We start from the raw sequence: 22,806 nt of genomic DNA on the forward strand, positions 1-22,806 counted from the left end.
GACGCCAACAGAGAAGTAAGAGCACATACAAACGTTCACATATAAAAAGTTGATCTATTCGGTCAAGCTACATATTTTCTATATAGTGTATAAAAAGAACATTTGCCAAAGATAACTTTTCGGGCCACTATAATGTTTTTTAAGCCATGTTCGACTGTTTCGTGTGAAGACGTCAACAGAAAAAGTAAGAGCACATACAAAGTAAAACGTATGATGAAGACAGCAGTATCACTACACAGATAGGTAGTTTATTTTGTGTTACTGTTACCGGCCGACACCTTTCGCGCGTATGTCTGACTTGCAGTGGTATTTTTCTGAGGCCACGGTTTATCGAGCCATTCTTGATATTTCACAAACGACACAGTCTCTCGTCGATCGCTGCCCCGGTATCGCACGAAGAGTTTGCCCTCAAAAGACCATGCCCTTTCAATGAGATCTGGTTCTTTGAGTCTTAGCGACGCCAGAACCTCGGCGTTGAGCTTAGTTAGGTCTTCATTAATGAATAGACGAGAACCTTTGAGCATCTTAGCCTTTTTCATTATCTCAATCTTTGTTTGTCGCCTTAGGAATTTTACAATGACCGGCCTGCTTTTATTTTTCGCAAATTTTCCCAGACGATGAGCAACATCAATGTCTGTTGTTGCAATCGGCATTCCTAGCTTTTTGGTTAGAAGCGAGGCCATTTCATCTGCAACGGCAGCCGATGGCTGGTTTTCGGAGTCGCTAGGCAATCCCGCTATACGGATTGAATTTCTGCGGCCATATTGTTCAAGATCATTGAGTTGTTCGGCGTGCTTTAGATTTGCATCAACTAGTTCCTGCTTAAGAATGTCTATTTCATTGTTTTTAGTTTTCACAAGTTTCTGCAGTGTTTCAATTTCTTTTGTTTGGTCAAATAAGTTGCCTTCAAGGATTTCTAAACGTTTTATAAGAGACCCAAGAAACTTATCTTTGACCTCTTCAAGTGTGTCTTTTATCAGGTTTTTAAGGATCGAAGTGTCACTTTTGGTGAGAACATTTGACAGTTTTGCGTTGATGTCCTCTAGATGTTTTTCTATACTGATAGAGTCGGATTTATCATCTGATTGTTTTCCTTTTAGATAATCAGCCATAGACTTCTGTTTAGGATTTTCTTGCTCTATCTTTTTTTTCTTTTTGCTCGCTGTTTTTGTTTGCTGGCTGTTTGGCGTTTCAAAAACCGGCGAGTCTACATAGCTGGTTTCGGCGGTGTTGCATTCACTTGCCGATGAAGAGTGGGGCCTTTTATTCATTTTTGTCAAGGCAGTTTAATTTGTGTCGGTTTAAGCCTTTAATTGTCAGTATTAATACGCCACAGAGTTAAAGCGTCCACAAGCGTCCACTGATATCTACGATTATGCGCGTTGCTCAAGCGTGACGAGTTAATCGGATATACCGGTTGACACTATCTTGCGGTTTACCGTTAAGTGTATCTATGTAAACCTATGTACACTGTCTTATTGGGTGGGCACCCCACCCGCTTGTTTAACAAACGCGGCAAACATATTTTCTTTTAAATAAAACGAATCTTCAATTTACTTCAAGGGTAACATACTTTTTTCTGTCCAGACGTTGTACACTTTCATATATCCATCCCGCGGAACATTTCACTCAGATCACAAACTTAGTTTTTATATAGTTTACATCTTCTAGAAAGGTATGTTTACAGAACGCAAGGCTACACTCCTTCATGCCCAATCTTTATGTAACTTTGTAAAAATGTTTGTCTTAATAATATGTTGGTTGAGTTTAAAAGTGGTTCCGGTCCGTTGAAACACATGGCCGCCAGTGGGCGGGGCAGTTTTCCTTATTTGGCTATAGAAAAACCTTGTAAACACTCTAGAAGTCACAACTTTTGCCCAATCATCATGAAAATTGGTCAAAACATTTGTTTTATTAATATCTCGGACGAGTTCGAAAATGGTCCAGATCGGTGAAAAAACAAGACCGCCAGTGGGCGGTGCATTTTTCTCTATATGCATATTATGAAAACAATGTTAACACTCTAGAAGTTACATTTTTGGCCAAATTTTCATTAAATTTGGTCAGAATATTTGTTTCCTTGATATGAGAGTAGAGTTCGAAAATGTTTCTGGTCAGTTCAATAACATGGCTGCCGGGGGCAGTTTTCCTTATTTGGCTATAGAGAAACCTTGTAAACACTCTTGAAGTCACCATTTTTGCCCAATCATCATGAAAGCTGGTCAAAACATTGGTTTTATTGATATCTCGGACGAGTTCGAAAATGGTCCAGATCGGTGAAAAAACATGGCCGCCACTGGTCGGGGCATTTTTCTCTATATGTATAAAGTGAAAACATGTGAACACAGTAGCAGTCACATATTTGGCCCAATTTTCATTAAATTTGGTCAGAACATTTGTTTCCTTGATATGAGAGTAGAGTTCGAAAATGGTTCTGGTTATTTCAATAACATGGCTGCCGGGGCGGGGCAGTTTTCCTTATTTCGAAAATGGTCTAGATCGGTGAATAAACATGGCCGCCAGTGGGCGGGGCAGTTTTCCTAATTTGGCTATAGAGAAACCTTGTAAACACTCTAGAAGTCACATTTTGGCCCAATTTTCATTAAATTTGGTCAGAACATTTGTTTCCTTAATATGAGAGTTGAGTTCGAAAATAATTCCGGTCAGTTGAATAACATGGCTGTCGGGGGTGGGGCAGTTTTTCTTATTTGACTATAGAGAAACCTTGTAAACACTCTAGAAGTCACAATGTTTGCCCAATCATCATGGAAATTGGTCAAAACATTGGTTTCATTGATATCTCGGACGATTTCGAAAATGGTCCAGATCGGTGAAAAAACATGGCTGCCAGTGGGCGGGGACATTTTTCTCTATATGTATATAGTATAAACATGTGAACACTCTAGAAGTCACATGTTGGCCCAATTTTCATGAAATTTGGTAAGAACATTTGTTTCCTTGATATGAGAGTTGAGTTTAAAAATGGTTCTGGTCAGTTAAATAACATGGCCGGCGGGGGGGGGCAGTTTTCTTATATTTATTTAAAAGCTTGTGAACACTCTAGAAGTCAATTTGTTTGCCCAATCATCATGAAACTTCGTGAAAAGATTGGTGATATATATATCACATAATTGATGCCATAATTATTGCCCTTAGACTTTCAAAATTGTCATTATATAATACAAAATCCTTGTAAACAATCTAGAGGTCACAATTGTGTTTCAGATTTTATGAATCTTTGTCATAATATTATGCCCCTCTTCGATGAAGAGGGGTTATATTGTTTTGCACATGTCGGTCGGTCGGTCTGTCGGTCCGTCGGTCGGTTGGTCCGTCCACCAGATGGTTTCCGGATGATAACTCAAGAAAGCTTAGGCCTAGGATCATGAAACTTCATAGGTACGTTGATCATGACTGTCAGCTGACCCCTATTGATTTTCAGGTCACTAGATCAAAGGTCAAGGTCACAGTGACTAGAAATAGTAAAATGGTTTCCGGATGATTACTCAAGAATGCTTAGGCCTAGGATCATGAAACTTTATAGGTATATTAATAATGACTGGCAAATGACCCGTGTTGATTTTCAGGTCACTAGATCAAAGGTCAAGGTCACGGTGACTCGAAATAGTAAAATGGTTTCCGGATGATAACTTAAGAATACTTGGGCATAGGATCATGAAACTTCATAGGTACATTGATCCTGACTGGCAGATGACCCCTATTAATTTTCATGTCACTAAGTCAAAGGTCAAGGTCACAGTGACTCGAAACAGTAAAATGGTTTCCGGTTGATAACTTTAGAATGTTTACGCCTAGGATGATGAAACTCTATAGGAATATTGATCATGAATGGCAGATTACCCCTATTGATTTTCAGGTCACTAGGTCAAAGGTTAAGGTGACAATGACTCAAAATCGTAAAATGGTTTCCAGATGATAACTCAAGAATGCTAAAACCAAGGATCATGAAACTTCATAGGTGCATTGATCATGACTGGAAGATGACCCCTTTTAATTTTCAGGACACTAGGTCAAATGTCAAGGTCACAGTGACTCGAAACAGTAAAATAGTTTTCTGATGATAACTCAAGAACAATTAGGCCTAGGATCACCCAACTTGATAGGTGCATTGATCATGACTTGCAGATGAACCCTATTGATTTTCAGGTCACTAGGTCAAAGGTCAATGTCACAGTGACAAAACCATATTCACACAATGGCTGCCACTACAACTGACAGCCCATATGGGGGCATGCATGCTTTACAAACAGTCTTTGTTTATTTTTTTTGTATGCAAAGTTTGATGTTTGGTAAGGGGGGGTCAACTCAAAATATAGGCCACCATGTCAAATCTTACAAAAACAAAATCACTCCATATGCCAGAGTTTTTGTTTAATAATGATGAAACTTGACCAGGATGTTTGTCTGGACAATATATAGGTCAAATTTGATGTTTGGTAAAGATTGAATGAACTGACTCCTCTCAGGTGAGCGAACTAAGGCCATCTTGGCCATCTTGTTTAATATTGCTATCAGTATTATTATTATGTAAAATTGCCAAGTTCTTTGCCATAAAGTTTGCCGATTTTGTTTCAAGTTCAAGAGATATATATGGGCAGAATCGTAAGAAAACGAGTTTGTTTTGAGGATATCACTGAAAATCCGGTTGAAATCGGTTGAAAACAAACATTATAACGATTTTTATTTTTGGATCGAGTACGCTAAAGTACGAAAACGACCTAATTAATATTCCTGAGTTGACACGTTTATTCAAACCAAAAAAAACAAAATGCAAATGCATCTGTTACAGACGGAAACTGAGTTGCATCGCTTCGTTTTTTGCTTAATCTATGTATTTTTCTTCCATATGCTTATAATGACTAGCGAAAGCTCAATATAAATATAATTTGCATAACTCAAGACGCTTCAATAATTTTCGCCTATTGCATGTATTTATGATCATTTATATATTATTTTATCGATTCAAAACCGACTTTATCCAGGTTTTCGATGTCAACCTCGATAAAAATATAGTTCAATGAATATATGTAAAGTTTATTTGTCGCTATACGATTTATATGCAAAACAACGATCTATTCCGCAAACGGTGACTTTAATACTGCGCTGGTACAACGATGCTCGACCACAGTTACCCGACACCGACAATTTTGCAAATTCGTTTAAAGCTTAAATGTCCGAATTTCTTGATATTTTGTCATCTTCTAATCTCTGTATTATAACCACCGCGCAACGAAGCAAATGGGTCAACTTGATTTACCTTTGACGCATACCCGATAGTCCATCTATTTGTCTGCAAAGAAAAAATCTCATTCACTTTTGCAAAGTAAAAACTATAATTTATTATTCCTTATTGTTGTAAGCTTTGCCTGCGCAATTTAAATTATTATACGTTTGAATTGTTTAAGTCTTGGGCCCTGTCAATCTATCGAGTGCATGCTAATAATAGCGCTCTCCAATTTGCGACATAAGGCGCTGGGGAGTGGGTGTTCGGAACGATTTGTAATAGTATCATTGCATTTACTTACGAAAAACGTGATCGAATAAAAGAAATGGTATTAAAATAGGAAACCTGGTCCCGTATTGTCCATCATTTTCATAGACTTCGAAGCAATACAATTACGTCCAGCGATTGAATCCATGTATATTCAGTCTATAACTGTTGATAATTTCATTGACAAAAACTGTTCAACGTGAAGAATAATATAGAGTATATTTGTTGGATTCGGTGGATTATCGATTTTAATTCACGAGTGATCATAGAAAAGAATATTTTCACGAGTGGCGCAAGTCATAGTCTTGGAAATCATAACAACATATGCCAATCCCCGGACAATTCACGTTCGTTTATGTAACTTGCACAAATGTACTTTAATTCCTTTGTTTATTTAGACTTGGTATCACTGGTTGCCAACTAGGTAATCAAGAGAAAGTTCGCATCGAAGTCCTGTGGCTAGTACGCGTCGATATTCTGTGCCAACAACACTTTACACTGACCCCCACTTGTCGTTATGACAATTTGATTTGAAGGTGACCAGAGAAATACATTTGTTTATTGTGTTGATGTATTCGTATTAATTTTGGTTTACCTATGTGAAATGCGGCATATGAAATAATGAAGTCATCATTTATAATAGTGTGCATGTTTCTGTGTAAAACACACAGTTTTTCTCAAAAGCACTGTCATGAAATATATTTTATTTAACTCGGCACCCTTTATGCTGGTAACGTGTCTGTATCATATACTAGCAACTGCTAACCGATTCGTATAAAACATTCCTAGTCACAGTTTGCACGCATATCAACTTTGCACTGACCGACGAACAACTCATGATTGAAAACTGTTTAGATCAATATGATTTAAAGAGTGGACTTTATCTTAGATCGGCACTTGGTCTTGGCCATAACGATACAAATTATTTGTTAGCATGTTTCGTGTTTATGTAACTCAAGGAATGTGATGAAAACAAAGCTGCGACATTTAACACGTGAAACTGCGACACGAGAAAAATCAAAACTACGCATCGTTCTAGTAAATAAATGATTCAATCACAGCAAATAACAATTGTTGTAGTGAACCATGTTTCTAATAATCAATTATATGATAATCAATCTACAAATACTCATCCTGTCATCTTAATTTCTATGGGATAAGTAAGACCAATGTCTCGTTTGCATTTAAGAATGAATTAAAACCATGCTCATGAAAGTTGCAATCAAAATTTAGTCCTTTGGCCCTCATTAAAAATCATGTGTGTTTTAATACAACCAACGACAATAACATACCAATATTAAACAATATATGCATTAAGAAAATTAAATAAATATTATTTTAATTAAACAAAAACTGAAACACTGTCATAAAAAAGGTGCAAAACTTAAAACATTTCTTTAAATGATGAGTTAATCTTTTAATTTAATTCGTGTCAAACATAAAACAAAATGGATGTAAGATGCAATCAAACTTTAGTCCTTTGGCCCTCATTAAAAATCGTACGTGCTATAATACAACCAACGACAGTAACATACCAATATTAAACAAGATACGTATTTAGAAAATTATAGAAATATTATTTTAATTTATAAAACAAAATCTCAAACACTGTAAAAAGTAAGGTGCAAGACTGAAAACATGTCTTCAAATGATGACTTAATATTTTAACTTTAGTATAACAAAACAAACAAAAATAAAACAAAATGGGTGTTTATATTAAAAAGAAACAAACTAAAAATAAGAAAACGACTTAAATCTATAGCAAAAACAAGCACAATATGTTGACATAAATCTCATTATTTGTCGGCTGTTATTTATTATGTTGAAGTATAAGGCCGATTTTGAGGTGATAATAACTATCACAAACAAGGGCTGTTTGTAAAACATGCATTCCCCCCATATGGGCTGTCAGTTGTAGTGGCAGCCATTATGTGAATACGTTTATTGTCACTGTGAACTTGACCTTTGACCTAGTGACTTGAAAATCAATAGGGGTTATCTGCCAGTCATGGTCAATGTACCTATAAAGTTTCATGATCCTAGGCGTAAGCATTCTTCAGTTATCATCCGGAAACCATTTTACTATTTCAAGTCACTGTGACCTTGACCTTTGACCTAGTGACCTGAAAATCAATAGGGGTCATCTGCCAGTCGTTATCAATGTACCTGTGAAGTTTCATGATCCTAGCCCTAAGCATTCTTGAGCTATCATCCTGAAACCATTTTACTGTTTCGAGTCACTGTGATCTTGACCTTTGACCTAGTGTCATGAAAATCAATATGGGTCATTTTCCAGTCATGATCAATGTACCTATGAAGTTTCATGATCCTATGCCTTAGCGTTCTTGAGTTATCATCCGGAAACCGTATGGTGGTCGGACCGACAGACATAAAAAGTTATCAAACTTGAACCAAGGTTAAAGTTTTGGAACCGGAAACCATTTTACTATTTCGAGTCACTGTGACATTGACCTTTGACATAGTGACCTGAAAATCAATAGGAGTCATCTGCCAGTCATGATCAACGTACTTATGAAGTTTCATGATCCTAGGCGTAAGCATTCTTGAGTTATCATCCGGAAACCATTTTACTTTTTCGAGTCACTGTGACCTTGACCTTTGACCTAGTGACCTGAAAATCAATAGGAGTCATCTGCCAGTCATGATCAATGTACCTATGAAGTTTCATGATCCTAGGCGTAAGCATTCTTGAGTTATCATCCGGAAACTGTATTACTATTTCGAGTCACTGTGACCTTGACATTTGACCTAGTGACCTGAAAATCAATAGGAGTCATCTGCCAGTCATGATTAATGTACCTATGAAGTTTCATGATCCTAGGCCTAAGCGTTCTTGAGATATCATCCGGAAACCATCTGTTGGATGGACCGACCGACCGACGAAGGATTTGATAATACATGAGGGTTATTGCGTTGTGTTGGTATTAAAATGTTCAATTTCGGAAACTTTTCAAGCATTTGGCTTTGAACCACTTTTGAGAATGTGTCTGCCCCTTCCCATCAGCTTATTTTATATCTCGAGCAATACTGAATAATGATACGCCTCTGCATGAAATTGAATAAATTAAAATGAAACTCCCGAAATTTTGTCAAGAGATAAACTTTCGGCACCATTATTTAAGCCTCGTTCTGAAACAAAAACTTGGCCAAAAGCGTCTACGGAAAATGTCTTCCCATATTAGACTGTGCAGTCCGCACAAGCTTATCAGGGTCGCCAATTTTCGCTTCTATCGTTTCTATTAAGTCTCTTCTTAATGAGAATCGCGTTTAGGTGGAAAGTGCGTACTAGCCTTAGCCTGTGCCGGACACTTTATGCACGTGTATTAAGCCCAGTTTTCGTGGTGCGAGGCTTAATTGATTGCGAATTTTTTTTATATATTTCACGAATCAAAGAGACATTTGCCAAGTTATGGGCTGAGAGAAAACGGTTATATAATTAAACTGAATTAATGTATATTTATAAACACTAATTGCTTCTACAATACATACATCGTCGGAACCCATGTTCGCTCCAATGCCCTATGCTCATTGTGTAGACATAGCAATATATACAACCCAACATAAAGCATAAACGGGTTGAATTATCAAGACCAACTAGGTAGTAGCATGTTCGCGATGCTGAAATAGTTATTTATGGTGTCCGACTAGAAGTTTGAGGGGTCGCGGGTTCGATCTTGCCATGACAAAATTTCCTATCTCCTATATTATGATGCTGATAATATAGTTGAAAGATACTCCAAAAATAAACCAAAGGGCTTTGCGCCAATACAGTACAAATCTTTACAACACAAACACTCATTATCCCATAAGACAATTATCGCGTGGAACAACCTTGAAGATAATGTAGCACACGCTCAAACAGTGAAAGATAATGTAGTGCACGCTCAAACAGTTGAAAATAATGTACGGTAGTGCCACTCAAACAGTTAAAGATAATGTAAAATAGTGCACGCTAAAACAGTGAAAGATAATGCAGTGTACGCTAAAACAGATGACGATAATGTACGGTAGTGCATGCTCAAACAGTTGAAGATAATGTAAAGCACGGTCAAACAGTTGAAGGTAATGTAGTGCACGCTCAAACAGCTGAAGATAATGTAGTGCACTCTCAAACAGTTGAAGATAATGTAGTGTACGCTCAAACAGCTGTATATAATATAGTGTACGCTCAAACAGCTGAAGATAATGTAGTGTACGCTCAAACAGTTGAAGATAATGTAGAGCACGCTCAAACAGTTTAAGGTAATGTAGTGCACGCTAAAACAGCTGAAGATAATTTAGTGCACGCTCAAACAATTGACATTATTAGGCCAACTGTCCTACAGTGGGATTAACCACCCTCTCTCCCGTTTCGACAACGCTGAAAGGCTCTGCAACATACATGCATAGATCCAGATCCAGACATCACCGTTCTGTGAGCGTTCTCCCAGTGTAGTGGGTATGGTGCCTCCAAGCGACAAAGAGGTACGAGAAGTTTGATCAACTCTGCAGATGTAAGCTTTCTCAAGATCTTTTATAAAAAAAACTGGTTTAAACCGTTTAAAGTATCTCTATGAGACCATAGGCACTGCGATATAGCAAAGGTCAATAAATTGATAAATTTTTAAATTAAGTAACACAATAAGATCATGTTATGACAAGTTTTAACCCATCCCAAACAGGAGTATGCTCTCTTGATAGAAAATAAGTAGTTCAATAGATCCTGGTACGGAATACCGTTACGGCCATCGTGGTTACACATTAAAATACAAAGGGCGACAATGCGATAGTGCGATAGTACAATGGCGACAAAGCGATATTCCGATGGCGACAATGCGATAGTACGATGGCGACAATGCAACAATACGACAACACGATGACGACAATGCGACAGTGCGACACTACGATGGCGCCAATGCGATAGTTATATGTCGCCATCGTACTATCGCGTTATCGTACTCTCGTCATCGTACCATCGCATTTAAATAAGAATTTGATATCAATATAAATGTTACCTCTTTTAAAGTACATCTTTATAAAGTCATATATTTTGTTTCTGCAATAAGAATCGTTTGTGTACCGAAAGGCGATAGTTGACAATGCGATAGTACGCTGGTGACAGTGCGACAATGCGATATTGCGATAATACGATGACGACAGTGCGACAATACGATGGCGACAGTGTGATAGTACGATGGTGACAATGCGATAATGCGACAGTTCTGTGACGACAATGCGACAGTGCAACAATACGATGGCGACAGTACGATAGTACGAGGGCGACAATGCGTCGCATTGTCGCCATCGTTCTTTTGCGTTGTCGCTTTGTCGCAATCGTACTATCGCAGTGTCGCCATCGTACTATCGCATTGTCGCCATCGTACTATCGCACTATCGGATTGTCGCCCTCTGGATTTGAACGTGTTACCACGATGGCCCTAACGGTATTCCGTATCCAGGTAACTTCTTTTCTCAAGTATTATGATAAAGAGCGAGTAGAACCATGTGCTCTTACATTTACTTGTAGGACTGGAGTGTCTTTTCTCACCTATTAGACGCTAGTTAACGTAGTTTACGCTAAAGGGTTGTCTGTTTAACGTTAAGTACTGTAGTACCTTTAATAGTTTTCTAACTTTTACATTTAGGATTGTAAGGCCTTTAAAGGGACCTTTTCACAGATTTTGGCATCTATTGAAGTTTGTCATTAAATGCATTATATTGATAAATGTAAACATTGGATATAACAAGCTACAGTAAAAAAAATACGAATACAATCAAATAAAAAAGGTAACCCTCTTCTTGGCTCGAACCGCTGACCCCTGAAGTAAAAGTTTTGAGTGTTGTATTTTGTTCTTTATATAAGCAATTCTCGCAGTGTCACAAGATATAATGACAACATTAGAACTCTCCAAATTATTCAATCGTTTCGCGATGCAGCGCTTTATAATTTTCATGTTTTTAAATCGTCAAAAGATGCATATAATGGATATTTTAGAGCATGGTAAATGTTCAGTATTACTGTTTCCTCACAAAAATCATAACAACACCGAAAAATTGCGAATTTGAAACAGTTTTTTACAATGCTCTCACTTTACCAAAACGCGAAAAGGTCGCTTTAATAGATGAGATTAGAACGTGCACTCGCTCAAGGGCTTTCACTTATTTATAGAACACTTGTACGTTCATCATGTCATGTGACATGTGTATCTATATGCCCGAGTGGAAAATAGAGCAATATCACTTCACCATGAAAACACATACGTCGTGAGCACTGATGCATAGCGTTTAAACTAGCTTTGCTTTTGCAATTCGAAAATGTGTTAAACGCGATTTTTGCAAGTTTTTGCTTTAGGACGATCAATTGTAACCTTGTAACCTGAAACGCTGTGTGTTATCAGCTATTATTTGCAAGTGTGTTATCTGTGGATATTTAGCAATTTACTTGCAAGTGTGTTTATTTAAATCCGAACCAGGAAATTTATACAAAGCAAAGTTACAACATCAGGGAGAATGGTATGTTAACTGTTTACGTGTATTTTACGCTTTATGTCATTATCTCATGAACCTCGCTTTGGGAAAACGGGGTTTAATGAATGTGCGTAAAGTGTCGTCCTAGATAAGCCTGTGAGTTCTTCACAGGATATTCAGGGACACTTTCCGCCTAAACTTGATTTTCGCTTAGAAGAGACTTTCTTAATTAACTTTCATAAAAGCGAATAGTGTCGTTCCTGATTAGCCCGCCTAATTTGGGAGGACACTTTACGCACATGCACTAAGCCCCGTTGCGTCTGAGCAAGGCTGATATTATAGGCAGTATCTTGACATTTTTCTATAAATTGTGACGAGGCTACGACTAAACGGTACTGTGACAAGGCCGTTAATCACGCGCACCGCCTCGTTTTTAGTTGCATTAATAATGAGCCAATGCTTCTTCCGAGGTGGCGCTAAGAACCGGATGTTTTGAAATTAAACGGATAATTTTACAGGGTGGTGATAAGTTTAAAATGTTTTTTCAACACATTTCGCACTATTTTTAAAAAGTGCGATTCAACGATTAAAACTATATCTCAACATGTAAAGAAACGTACAATCACAACCCATTTGGAAACGTTAGGACCTTTATAAGATGTGGCATGGTAGAATTCGTAAAAGCAAATCGATGTCTTTTGCCTGTGATACGAGCAAATTCCAAGCCAATTAAATCGCGTATTACATAAAACGATTGCTTCGAACCTGCACAAGTTTATGCGTGCGCAAAACCGACGGCTTCTAGCCGATCTAATAGATAAATTTGCATTTGTAAAAAAGATATGGAGCCAATGCTAAGGAGGTGGCGCTCAGATTAGAAGGTGGCGCAAATGCACATGTATATCTATTTTAAAGTGAAATATTTTATGTTGTGGTTTCTATTATGTTTACTGGACTTAGATTATTTTTGTAAGTTGACTACTCATTTGAGTTGCGTGCGATTTTAATTAGAAAAAGTAGTTTTCTAATTATGTCTTGATGGATTGAAAAGCTCGTCTTTGTAAGATAACAACATTTAACATGTATTATACAAAAACGTTAACGGAAAAATACCGAGCTATCTTCATTTGTTGGAGTTGAAATTGGGAAAAACAACATATTTAGTATAGTAAGCATTTGGATTAAGGGCAACAAATCATCGTTTCAAGAAGAAGTATTATCTTGTATTTATTTCGTTTAGTGTCATACTGTATACAACTATTGCTGTCGATGAATTATTTTGATTATGTTGAACATTCAGTTATTGGTTTTATTGAGTATTACAAATTTGTTGTATACATGTATATCGTACAATATGTTGTATTCATGTTGGTATCTTCTTAATTGAGTTGATCACTTTATATATTAAAACAAACAGCATCTTATTGATGATAGATTGTGTTTATATTCTGTAAAGATTTGGGCCTTCGCATGTACGTTGATTTTTTTTTAATATAACAATAACATTATCTATCAAATACACGTCCTGTGGTAATGTCGTTGCGATACGACTGTTAATTGATACATCATGCATTGGCGCCACCTCCTATCAATAGCGCCATCTCCTAAGCATTGGCTCCATCTCTTTTGGAAAAATGCCAAATTATTTACTACTTCGACAAGAAGCCAATATGTGTGTGCATGCATCATCTAATGAATGTTGTACGCAATCTTTTGATGCCGTTATGAATTTAATTGGGTGAAAATTTGCTCGTCACACAGGAAAAGCTCATCGAAATGCTTTTTAAAACTCCACCATGCCACAAATTATAAAGGTTCTCACGTTTTTGGATGAATTAATCTTCGCTGAATCACACTTCATGTCCGATTTAAAACTAATCAAAACATGTTGAAAAAAAACATATGAAATCTAATCACCCTGTAAAATAATCCATGAAATTAAAAAAATCCGGACCTGAGCGCCACCACGGAAGTTGAATTGGCTCATTCATTAATGCATCTCAAAAAAGAGGTAGCGCGCGTGATTAACGGCATATATATATATATATATATATATATATATATATCCAGATTGGTAAGGTCCCTCTTCCACTTCTGAAAAATTTAATATGTTTCGTATTAACGAACTAACTCGACACCTTTATTTCTAGTGAATATGAGTTGTATTAATGATTGTGTGTTTTTGACTAAATGGTATAGCATGTATATAATATGTATTTTGTGTCATACTGTTAAACAATTAGTTCCTTGCCATAGATAAAGGGCCAAATGCTACTATCAGGGTGCACGAAAATCAACGGGGTTTACACACGGGCTGGACAGTATGAAAACACATCGTTAAGAACTTTATTTTTGCAAATATCTCAAGTTATTGAAATATGTTTGAAAAAATCGTGCAGTTCTTTAAAAATAATTTAAAAAGTTATTTGAACAAAAAGCACCACTTACCGGTGTGTTTACATCCATATATATCAATGTGTGAACCCCAGTAAGTCACGTGACCCTGCATCAAGTTATAAGAGTCATCTCCTGGCGATGTTTGTTGAAACTGAGGGCACCGCCTTGGACCGGTCAATGCAAAGATTTGGGGGCTTAAACCGGTTTCAAGGATCGCCTAATCTCATACTTGGTCCAGAGTTATTAACAAAATAGGCTCTTTTCCTGTATATTCGGCCACTTAAGAGTGAAATTAACTTTTTCTACTGAATGAAAAGATTTTCAGCAAAAGTAAGACATTTAATTAAATATTTTATATCTTCCCCCACAAAACAATGGCAAAATAATTTACAACGCAGGTATTTCCTTAGTAACAGGCCAATTCTAAGTGGGCACCCTAGCAAAACTGATTTGTTGTTATCTTTCCTATCAATCTGTTCAGTCATCATTTTTATGGGAAAACATTAAACTTTTAAAGTAATTTGGATATAAGTCATTAAATAAACATTCTTATAGACTAATAAACACAAAAATACTGTTAAAACGTGAATATTTTCAGAATTATTGGTATTTACACAGCATGGGTAGCCGATTTTACTAAATTTTTACCTAAATTTAATTTTTCCCTAAAAATACAACAAAATTCACATGTTTTGAACCAAAATACAATATCTATGTTATCGATTTTTTTAAATTAGCATAAATAACTTAAATTTTATCAGAAATATGTCGTAATTACCAAAATCAGGAGGTGGATGAATCTATATGAATGGATGATCCAATAGGAAAAAAGGCTTTATGTTATAGTAATAAAAAAAATCTTTTTCTTTTTATTAAAATTAAAGTACTCAACGGTTTTATGCAAATCAGGGAAACTATTTGTATATGTATTTTTTATATTTGAATACAAGTCTATGTTATGTTTTCATGTTGTTTTCATGGGGTATTCATTCATTAAAGATGCAATACATTATTTTATGGATTATTTCAACAATTAAACGTAGCATACAGATATCAAAACATAACAGACGAGCTTCACATTCCCAATTTAAACATTTATCCCGACGCAACCATTCAACCATAAATCTGAAAGGATTAATGGAGGTTTTCAATTTGCAATTTTAAAATAAAAGCATCGATAATCAAAATCCCATAAAAACAAATTACCATATAGATACACGAAACGAATTATATTTCCATTTCGATTTTTTTTCAGAAACTCCGCATAACATTCTTCCTACAATCAAAGAAACTCATGACAATGCTTCTCGTTGCAAAAAAAATTTTTTCCTTTGACAATACTCTTTTAAGTCGTCTTTCGCATGAGTTTACTGTTACAAGTGTAAGTTGGAAAGGCACTTTGCTGTATACATGTAATTTTATCTCCGGAAAGGGGTGAGCTGGATGATTCACCATGCACACCACCCGTCCGTCCTTCCGATCTTGCATCGGTTCTATCTGTCAACTTCCAACTTACGAAATTAAAACGTGTGTGTTATTTTCAGTTTGACATGAAATTGTACAATGTTTAATTATCCTACGTTAAACATTTCTTAAGTCACTTATTCAACTGAACATAATCAGGGTGCAGAATGATCGGGGTTTTCAGGGGTTTGAAAAATGAAAACACACCGTTAAGATTTTATTTTTTGCAAATATCTCAAGATATTGTACAACATTTGCAAAACTCTTTAGTACATAAAAGACAGTTTTTCTTGCAGTTTGTGCCAATATCTTAAGGTATAAGAATCAATCATTGAATGCGTCTGAAATCGGTGGCAAAATTTCACGTTGCGTGAAGCATAACCGTGCAAAACACATCGCATTTCTGAAAAGAACACAGGCTCATTAAATAAAGTAATTCGGGTGTATTACCAATTGCCATAAGCAGCTGAAAAATCTGTTTTGAATGCACTAGTTAACATTCTTATGAAAATATGTTTTTAAAAGTTAATTGGAAAAAAAAACACTTACCGGTGTGTTTACATCCATTAACATTTAATTGGAAACCCGACAAAGTCACGTGATCCTGCATCCTGATTATTTTCTATCAGTATTTTCATTTTGGTTCATAAATACGGCATGCGGCGATTGGAAGTATTCGTCACGACCGTGAAAAGGGTTATTAAGATTTTTTGTATTTGCAAGGTCTTCGGTGCTTGGGTTCACAATAGATCGGTTGAAAATATTTCTTTAGCCCATTTATGACTAGTGGACTCTCCCATCCTTCTAAATTGGATCAATTTATTTCCAAAATTAGGGATGTCCAGTATATTTATTTCTATATTTAGAATATTTCTTACAGAAATTCCTTTAAGCAAACAGCGCAGACCCTGATGAGACGCCGCATCATGCGGCGTCTCATCTGGGTCTACGCTGTTTGCCAAGGCCTTTTTTCTAGACGCTAGGCATAAATGGGTTAAAAATAGAATTTTAAAACAGAAACTCAATATGCGCCAACACGACAGGGTCGTATTAAACCCAGCAATTCTTCGACTTAAGTATATGAATAATGTATATTCTTTATATTAGATTATCCAAGAACTGTTTCAATTTTGATATATTCAAACAGTGGACGTTTTTTTTTAAGTATAGTGTTTTATTCTTAAGTCTATGAATGGGTTGGTAAATACGGGACCCGCATTATATGGCAGGGAATCAGATAAGCTTCTATACACGTATTTGATACCTCGTTCTTTATAATATTTCAGACGGATCATCTAACAGAAGAGCAAGTGAAGGGTAATGATTTATGATCGCTATGCTTATTTTGAAATGATTTGCAAATTAAGCTTTCTACAAATGTATCAATTGTATGGGATATATGAATGTGTATTTCGATTTGTAGATATGTGTGCTCCAACGTTTTAAAAGAGAAAATACATCTGTGACTCGCAGTCTGTTCAGGTGTTTTGCTGTTTGCTACTTATCATTATCTAAGGGTTGGAAACGAAGCCTTTCAAACTTTAATATACTATGATAGGACTTAAATTTAATTTGATTTTCTTAAGGATTTCAAATGGGTCAAAATGCGTTTATACGGGAATAATGGATTAAATCATTCAACAAATATTTCCCAGAGTTTAAGGAGGCGTTCAACATGTTCGACAAAGACGGCGACGGCTGCATCACCACCGTCGAGCTCGGCGCCGTCATGAAGCAGCTCGGGCAGCACCCGACCAACGAAGAGCTGAGGGACATGATCAACGAAATGGACTCTGATGGTACGGGCCTCGTTCTTTTCTGGTTTTAGTTTTAGTGTTGTTGTTTTTTAGTTTTATACCTATTTATTTAAGCTCGATTGAATCGAAAGCCTAAGGCTTATTTGAAACGTACTCGAGTCCGTTTCCTGGGACTAGAACCAGTACTTGGTGTCTATGGGGGAGATCTAAAGAACGCTCCCACGGTGAGGATCGAACCAACGACCTCTCCATATCCATATCCACTACGCAACGGCCATTGTTATTTAATGCGATTTAACATTAAATTTAATGTTCTGGATTTAATGTGCAGAATTATGGAATCGCATTGAGACACCTTACGCGCATGTTTTAAGCCCATTTTTTTCCATTGGGATGCTCGAAATATTATATCTTCATGACTCCAGAAAGTACCGTTATTCTTTTCATTGCGTTGCCATACATCTCGAAATTGTGCATCACCTCTGCACAAGTAAACTGCTCGACGAGGCGTAGTGGATATGGTATCCGCCTAGCGACCGGGGGGCTACGGGTTCGATCCCCATGGTGGGAGCGATCTTCAGATCCCGCACAGACAACATAAACATAAACAAGTACTGGTTATTTTCCCATGCAACGGACTCGAGAGCGTTTCATATAAGCCGTAGGCTTTCGATGCAATCGAAGTAAAATATAGTTTTAAACGAAGTAATTGGCTCAGACGGTATTGCCATCCCATTACAATGAAATATTTCGGCATATTTAACAGCAATACTTCTTATTGAAAATAATTTGGCACACACCTGCGTATAATATTACCATACAAATGTCGCTAACATAACCTCGCATATATAATATATATAGCAGAGCGTGTACTGTTAAGATGAATGCATTTGTTTTCGTACTCGTATCGGGTTACATAGAAAAATATATATCCCACTAACGCCTTGGTATGTTGCCATTAATAGTGGGAAACACGTATACGAACAAAACCGATTGTTAACAAAGAGCACTATTCAAGCGTATATTGTAAAATCATGTGACACCTATTCTGAGAAAACTGGGCTTAATGCATGTGCGTAAAGTGTCATCCCAGATTAACCTGTGCAGTCCGCACAGGCTAATCAGGGACGACCCTTTCCGTTTTTATGGCATTTTTAGTATCGAGGAAGTCCCTCCTTACCGAAAATCATGTTTTGATGGAAAGTGTCGTCCCTGATTAGCCTGTGCGGACTACACAGGCTAATCTGGGATGACACTTCACGCACTTGCATTAAGCCCTATTTTCTCAGAACGTGTCTCATTTGAGCGTGCTCTGTGAAAATGGGGTTTAATGCATGTGCTTTTATGATATTTTTCGTTTCAATAAAGTCTCTTCTTAGCAAAAATCAAGTTTAGGCGGAAAGTGTCGTCCCTGATTAGCCTGTGCGGACTTCTGTGACGACACTTTACGCACGTGCATTTAACCCCCTTTTCACAGAGCGCGGCTCATTTATATTCGTCGTCATTAACCCATTTATGCCTCCCGTCTAGAAAAAAGGCCTTGGCAAACAGCGGAGACCCAGATGAGACGCCGCATGATGCGGCGTCTCATCAGGGTTTTCTCTGTTTGCTAAAAGGAAATTTCTGAAAGAAATATTCTTAATATATAAAAAACATACTAAACATCCCTAATTTTGGAAATAAATTGATCCAGTTGAGGAGGAGGGGGGAAATATACTAAACATCCCTAATTTTGGAAATGAATTGATCCAGTTTAGGAGGATGGGAGAGTCCACTAGGCATATATGGGTTCAAGTTTGTGGTTAAAAATGTCAACACGTAAATTCGCGGATTTCTGATTTTCGAAAAATGAGGAATTTGCGTGGAAATCTACGAACATTAATATCCCATAAATTATTATGAATTGACAGTAGCGAAAAGTTTAAGGTCAATGTTGGGGAGCTCTTTTTGCTTGCTGTCTTGTGTTTGGTACGATGAACTTAAAGATTGATAAACGAGAATAAATCGGTAAGTTATTACATCTTCATGTGGCTAAATACAAGTCCATTAGTTACATTAGTTGGCGTGCCCTGCATGTTATTTCTACAACTTGTTCCATAGCATCACTCCTGCGTAAGAAGTTGACTGGAATGGAAATCGTTCATTGCTCATCAAACTGTAATTGAGTCGTGTTCTCAGAAAACTTTGCATAATGTATGTGCGTAAAGTGTCGTCCCAGATTAGCCTGTGAAGTCCGCACAGGCTAATCAGGGACGACACTTTCCGCTTTTTTTTCGTTTCAATGAAGTCTCTTCTTAGCAAAAATCCAATGTAGGCGGAAATTGTCGTCGCTGATTAGCATGTGCGGACTGCACAGGTTAATCTGGGACGACACTTTACGCACATGCATTATGACCAGTTTTGTCAGAACGCGACTCAATTTTATTGTTGCATAATGTTTTTATATCCCTATAATTTCCAAGACCGGCACAGACACTTACGCGGTGAAGTAGCTCACAAAATTGCCATACTTCCGGTTTAAAGTGTTTTCAATTGTCATAATGTTTTATAGAATGCCATTCTCCGGTTTCAAAACACTTTATTCGGATTTTGCATTATACATTGTCATGCTTGGGATTGACCACAAAACAACGCCAACATAAGTATCATTCGACGAAAATACATGCCAAATTATTACATGTATGAATACTCGTACAAAACAATGAATTTGGGCAGATAAATAAAAAATGTTACATACCAGTTTCCACGAAACGCGTATGTTGGGTAACATTTCTATAAATGTTGGGTAGAATTGTTGTTGTGGTTTTTAGCCTAACTACAAAGGCTAGTTTTAAAAACTGTCTTAGTTCATGAATGGTTCGGTGGGATAAATTTTACGTTAACAAAGCTAAATAAAACATTTTATTATTATAGGTAATGGCACAATTGAGTTTCCGGAATTCATTAAAGCCATGGGAAAGAAGGCTAGTGAGGATGAATTAAGAGCAGCATTCAATCACTTTGACAAAGACGGCAATGGAACTATTCAAGGTATTCATTGGTTAGGCCCGATTAATCTAGGCTCAGGTACTTCTTCAAAGTACCTTGGATACTCTTAGATATATTCCAAACGTACCAGTGGCACGATAAATTCGAAAACAATTAAAAATATTTCGGTCAAAACGAATATCAGAATAGGGAAAACAATACTTTTATGATCTAATACATACTGCACAGAATGCAATATGGTAGTAATTACTAAATATATGGACAAAGCTTTAAGTACAAATGCTCTGGCGCTGACAATCAGCTATATATAAGGGAACACTCACAGTGTCATAATGTCGAGAGTTTAATGTAAAACTGTTCTACATCTCTAGCCTTTTCATTAGAGATAAAAAAAATCATGCTGAACACGAATTTAACATCGGTGCAAAACTTACTGTAGTATCCCTTTTTATACCCCATACTTCACTAAATAAAAAGTCATTGGAATTACATATTAATGTAAATGTGATGACTTTTTGTAGATTACTCGTTTTCTAATTCGAAAAGTTTCTGGCCTACTGTGAGAATATTTTTATTAATATTTCATTGGACGCTTGCAAAGGTCAACTAAGGTGAAAAAGGTGGGTTAAACAGCTATGCCGAAAATGTACCTCGGAGTATGATCGGGTACGTTTAAGCTTACTTTTCGTGCCCCGTGTATTTTGTAGTATACTTAAGAGTACCCTGGATACTTTTAAGTAGTACCCGAGCCGACAACGACCAATCGTGTGCTGTATTAATGAGTTAGAGACAATCAAACAAATGAAGTGTTCTGGATCCTCGTTTGTATGTTTAACCCTTTCAGTGCGGGAACCAAATGTTGAAGGCCTTTGCAAACAGTTTGGATCCAGATGAGACGCCACAGAACGTGGTGTCTCATCAGGATCCAAACTGTTTGCTATTCTGATAGTATTCTTTGAAAAAAAATCGAAGAAAATGCTAATTTTAGAAATTCAGCAGAAGACATTTTAGCAGACGACAAATTTCCCAGCATGCAAAGGGTTAAGCTTACGTCTGTTAGTCTGGGGAAACAAACTTGACCGTCGAAGCACTACTGCACTTTTCAACGCAAGACATTCAAACTTGCCTGCTCTGTTCCCCATGATGTCCTCTCGCTCATGTGTATTGTTAAGGGCCCTACGTTAGCAATTGCTGAAGTTATATCCCTGTTTTGCTTTGAATGTCTTTGGTTATTGCAACTTGCTACATTAACTGCATGCGACGATGGGGGCATTCGTCATAACTGTAACAACCTCGTTTTGTTTGATTTTTGAAAGCTGCCCATCTTGGCAGGTCAATACATGTATTAAACGTCGTTATTAAACGTACTTTTTCCAACATTATGTCCAAAAAGTACGCTTTGACAGGCAATAGTGGAATGGATACAATTTCTTAAGAACATATTTTAAATATATCCCGAATATGATTGGTCCGGATTTCTACCCAAATGCAAAAGCTAGCAACGTGAATCTGTAGAACTAATACCCAGTACGTAAGTGTGTTGTTATGATCCATAACAAATGAATGCAACAGCAATAGCAATATAAATGTAGAAGAGTTTTGTTGAATAAAACATTTTATGAAAACTTAACCCATTTATGCCTAGTGGACTCTTCCATCCTTCTAAATTGGATCAATTTATTTCCAAATTTAGGGATGTCTAGTATATTTATTTCTATATTTAGAATATTTCTTACAGAAATTCCGTTAAGCAAACAGCGCAGACCCTGATGAGACGACGCATCATGCGGCGTCTCATCTGGGTCTACGCTGTTTGCCAATGCCTTTTCTCTAGACGCTAGGCATAAATGGGTTAATGTATAACTTAAAATGTGTGTACCCGGGCTGCGTACCATTTATTAACCGCAAAGTATTGACCGTGTTACTATATGAGCTTCGTTCTGGTAAAACAGGGCTTAAAGCATGTGCGTAAAGTGTCTTCCCAGATTAGCCTGAGCAGTTATCATAGGCTAATCAGGGAGGACACTTTCCGTATAAAATGAAATTTCGTTTAGAAGAAACTTCCTTGAAACGAAATATTTCCATAAAGGCGGAAAGTTTCGCCTGTATGGACTGCAAATGCTAGTCTGGGACGACACTTTTTAGGGCATGCAAAGAGCACTGTTTTCCCGGACCGAATCTCATATTATTATATAATTATTTAATATTATTGAATAAACG

The 22,806-nt window shown here is 36.9% G+C and overlaps 1 protein-coding gene across 2 annotated transcripts in view; it reads left to right on the forward strand.

Annotated features, from left to right (window-relative positions):
* Nucleotides 1-22,806, forward strand: part of LOC127848657 (calmodulin-like) — a 347,495-nt gene that overhangs the window by 316,185 nt on the left and 8,504 nt on the right. The window contains exons 1-4 of one of the 2 annotated variants that reach the window (XM_052381239.1): nucleotides 11,713-12,025; nucleotides 17,128-17,158; nucleotides 17,497-17,640; nucleotides 20,512-20,628. In XM_052381239.1, the coding sequence (XP_052237199.1) occupies nucleotides 12,023-12,025; nucleotides 17,128-17,158; nucleotides 17,497-17,640; nucleotides 20,512-20,628 (295 nt within the window). In that variant the 5' untranslated portion in view covers nucleotides 11,713-12,022. Of the gene's footprint in view, nucleotides 1-11,712; nucleotides 12,026-17,127; nucleotides 17,159-17,496; nucleotides 17,641-20,511; nucleotides 20,629-22,806 lie in introns of those variants that run through there. The other variant, XM_052381238.1, reaches the window with a different exon arrangement.

This window comes from Dreissena polymorpha, chromosome 10 (genome assembly GCF_020536995.1).
Source record: "Dreissena polymorpha isolate Duluth1 chromosome 10, UMN_Dpol_1.0, whole genome shotgun sequence".
In the NCBI taxonomy this organism is placed as follows: domain Eukaryota; kingdom Metazoa; phylum Mollusca; class Bivalvia; order Myida; family Dreissenidae; genus Dreissena; species Dreissena polymorpha.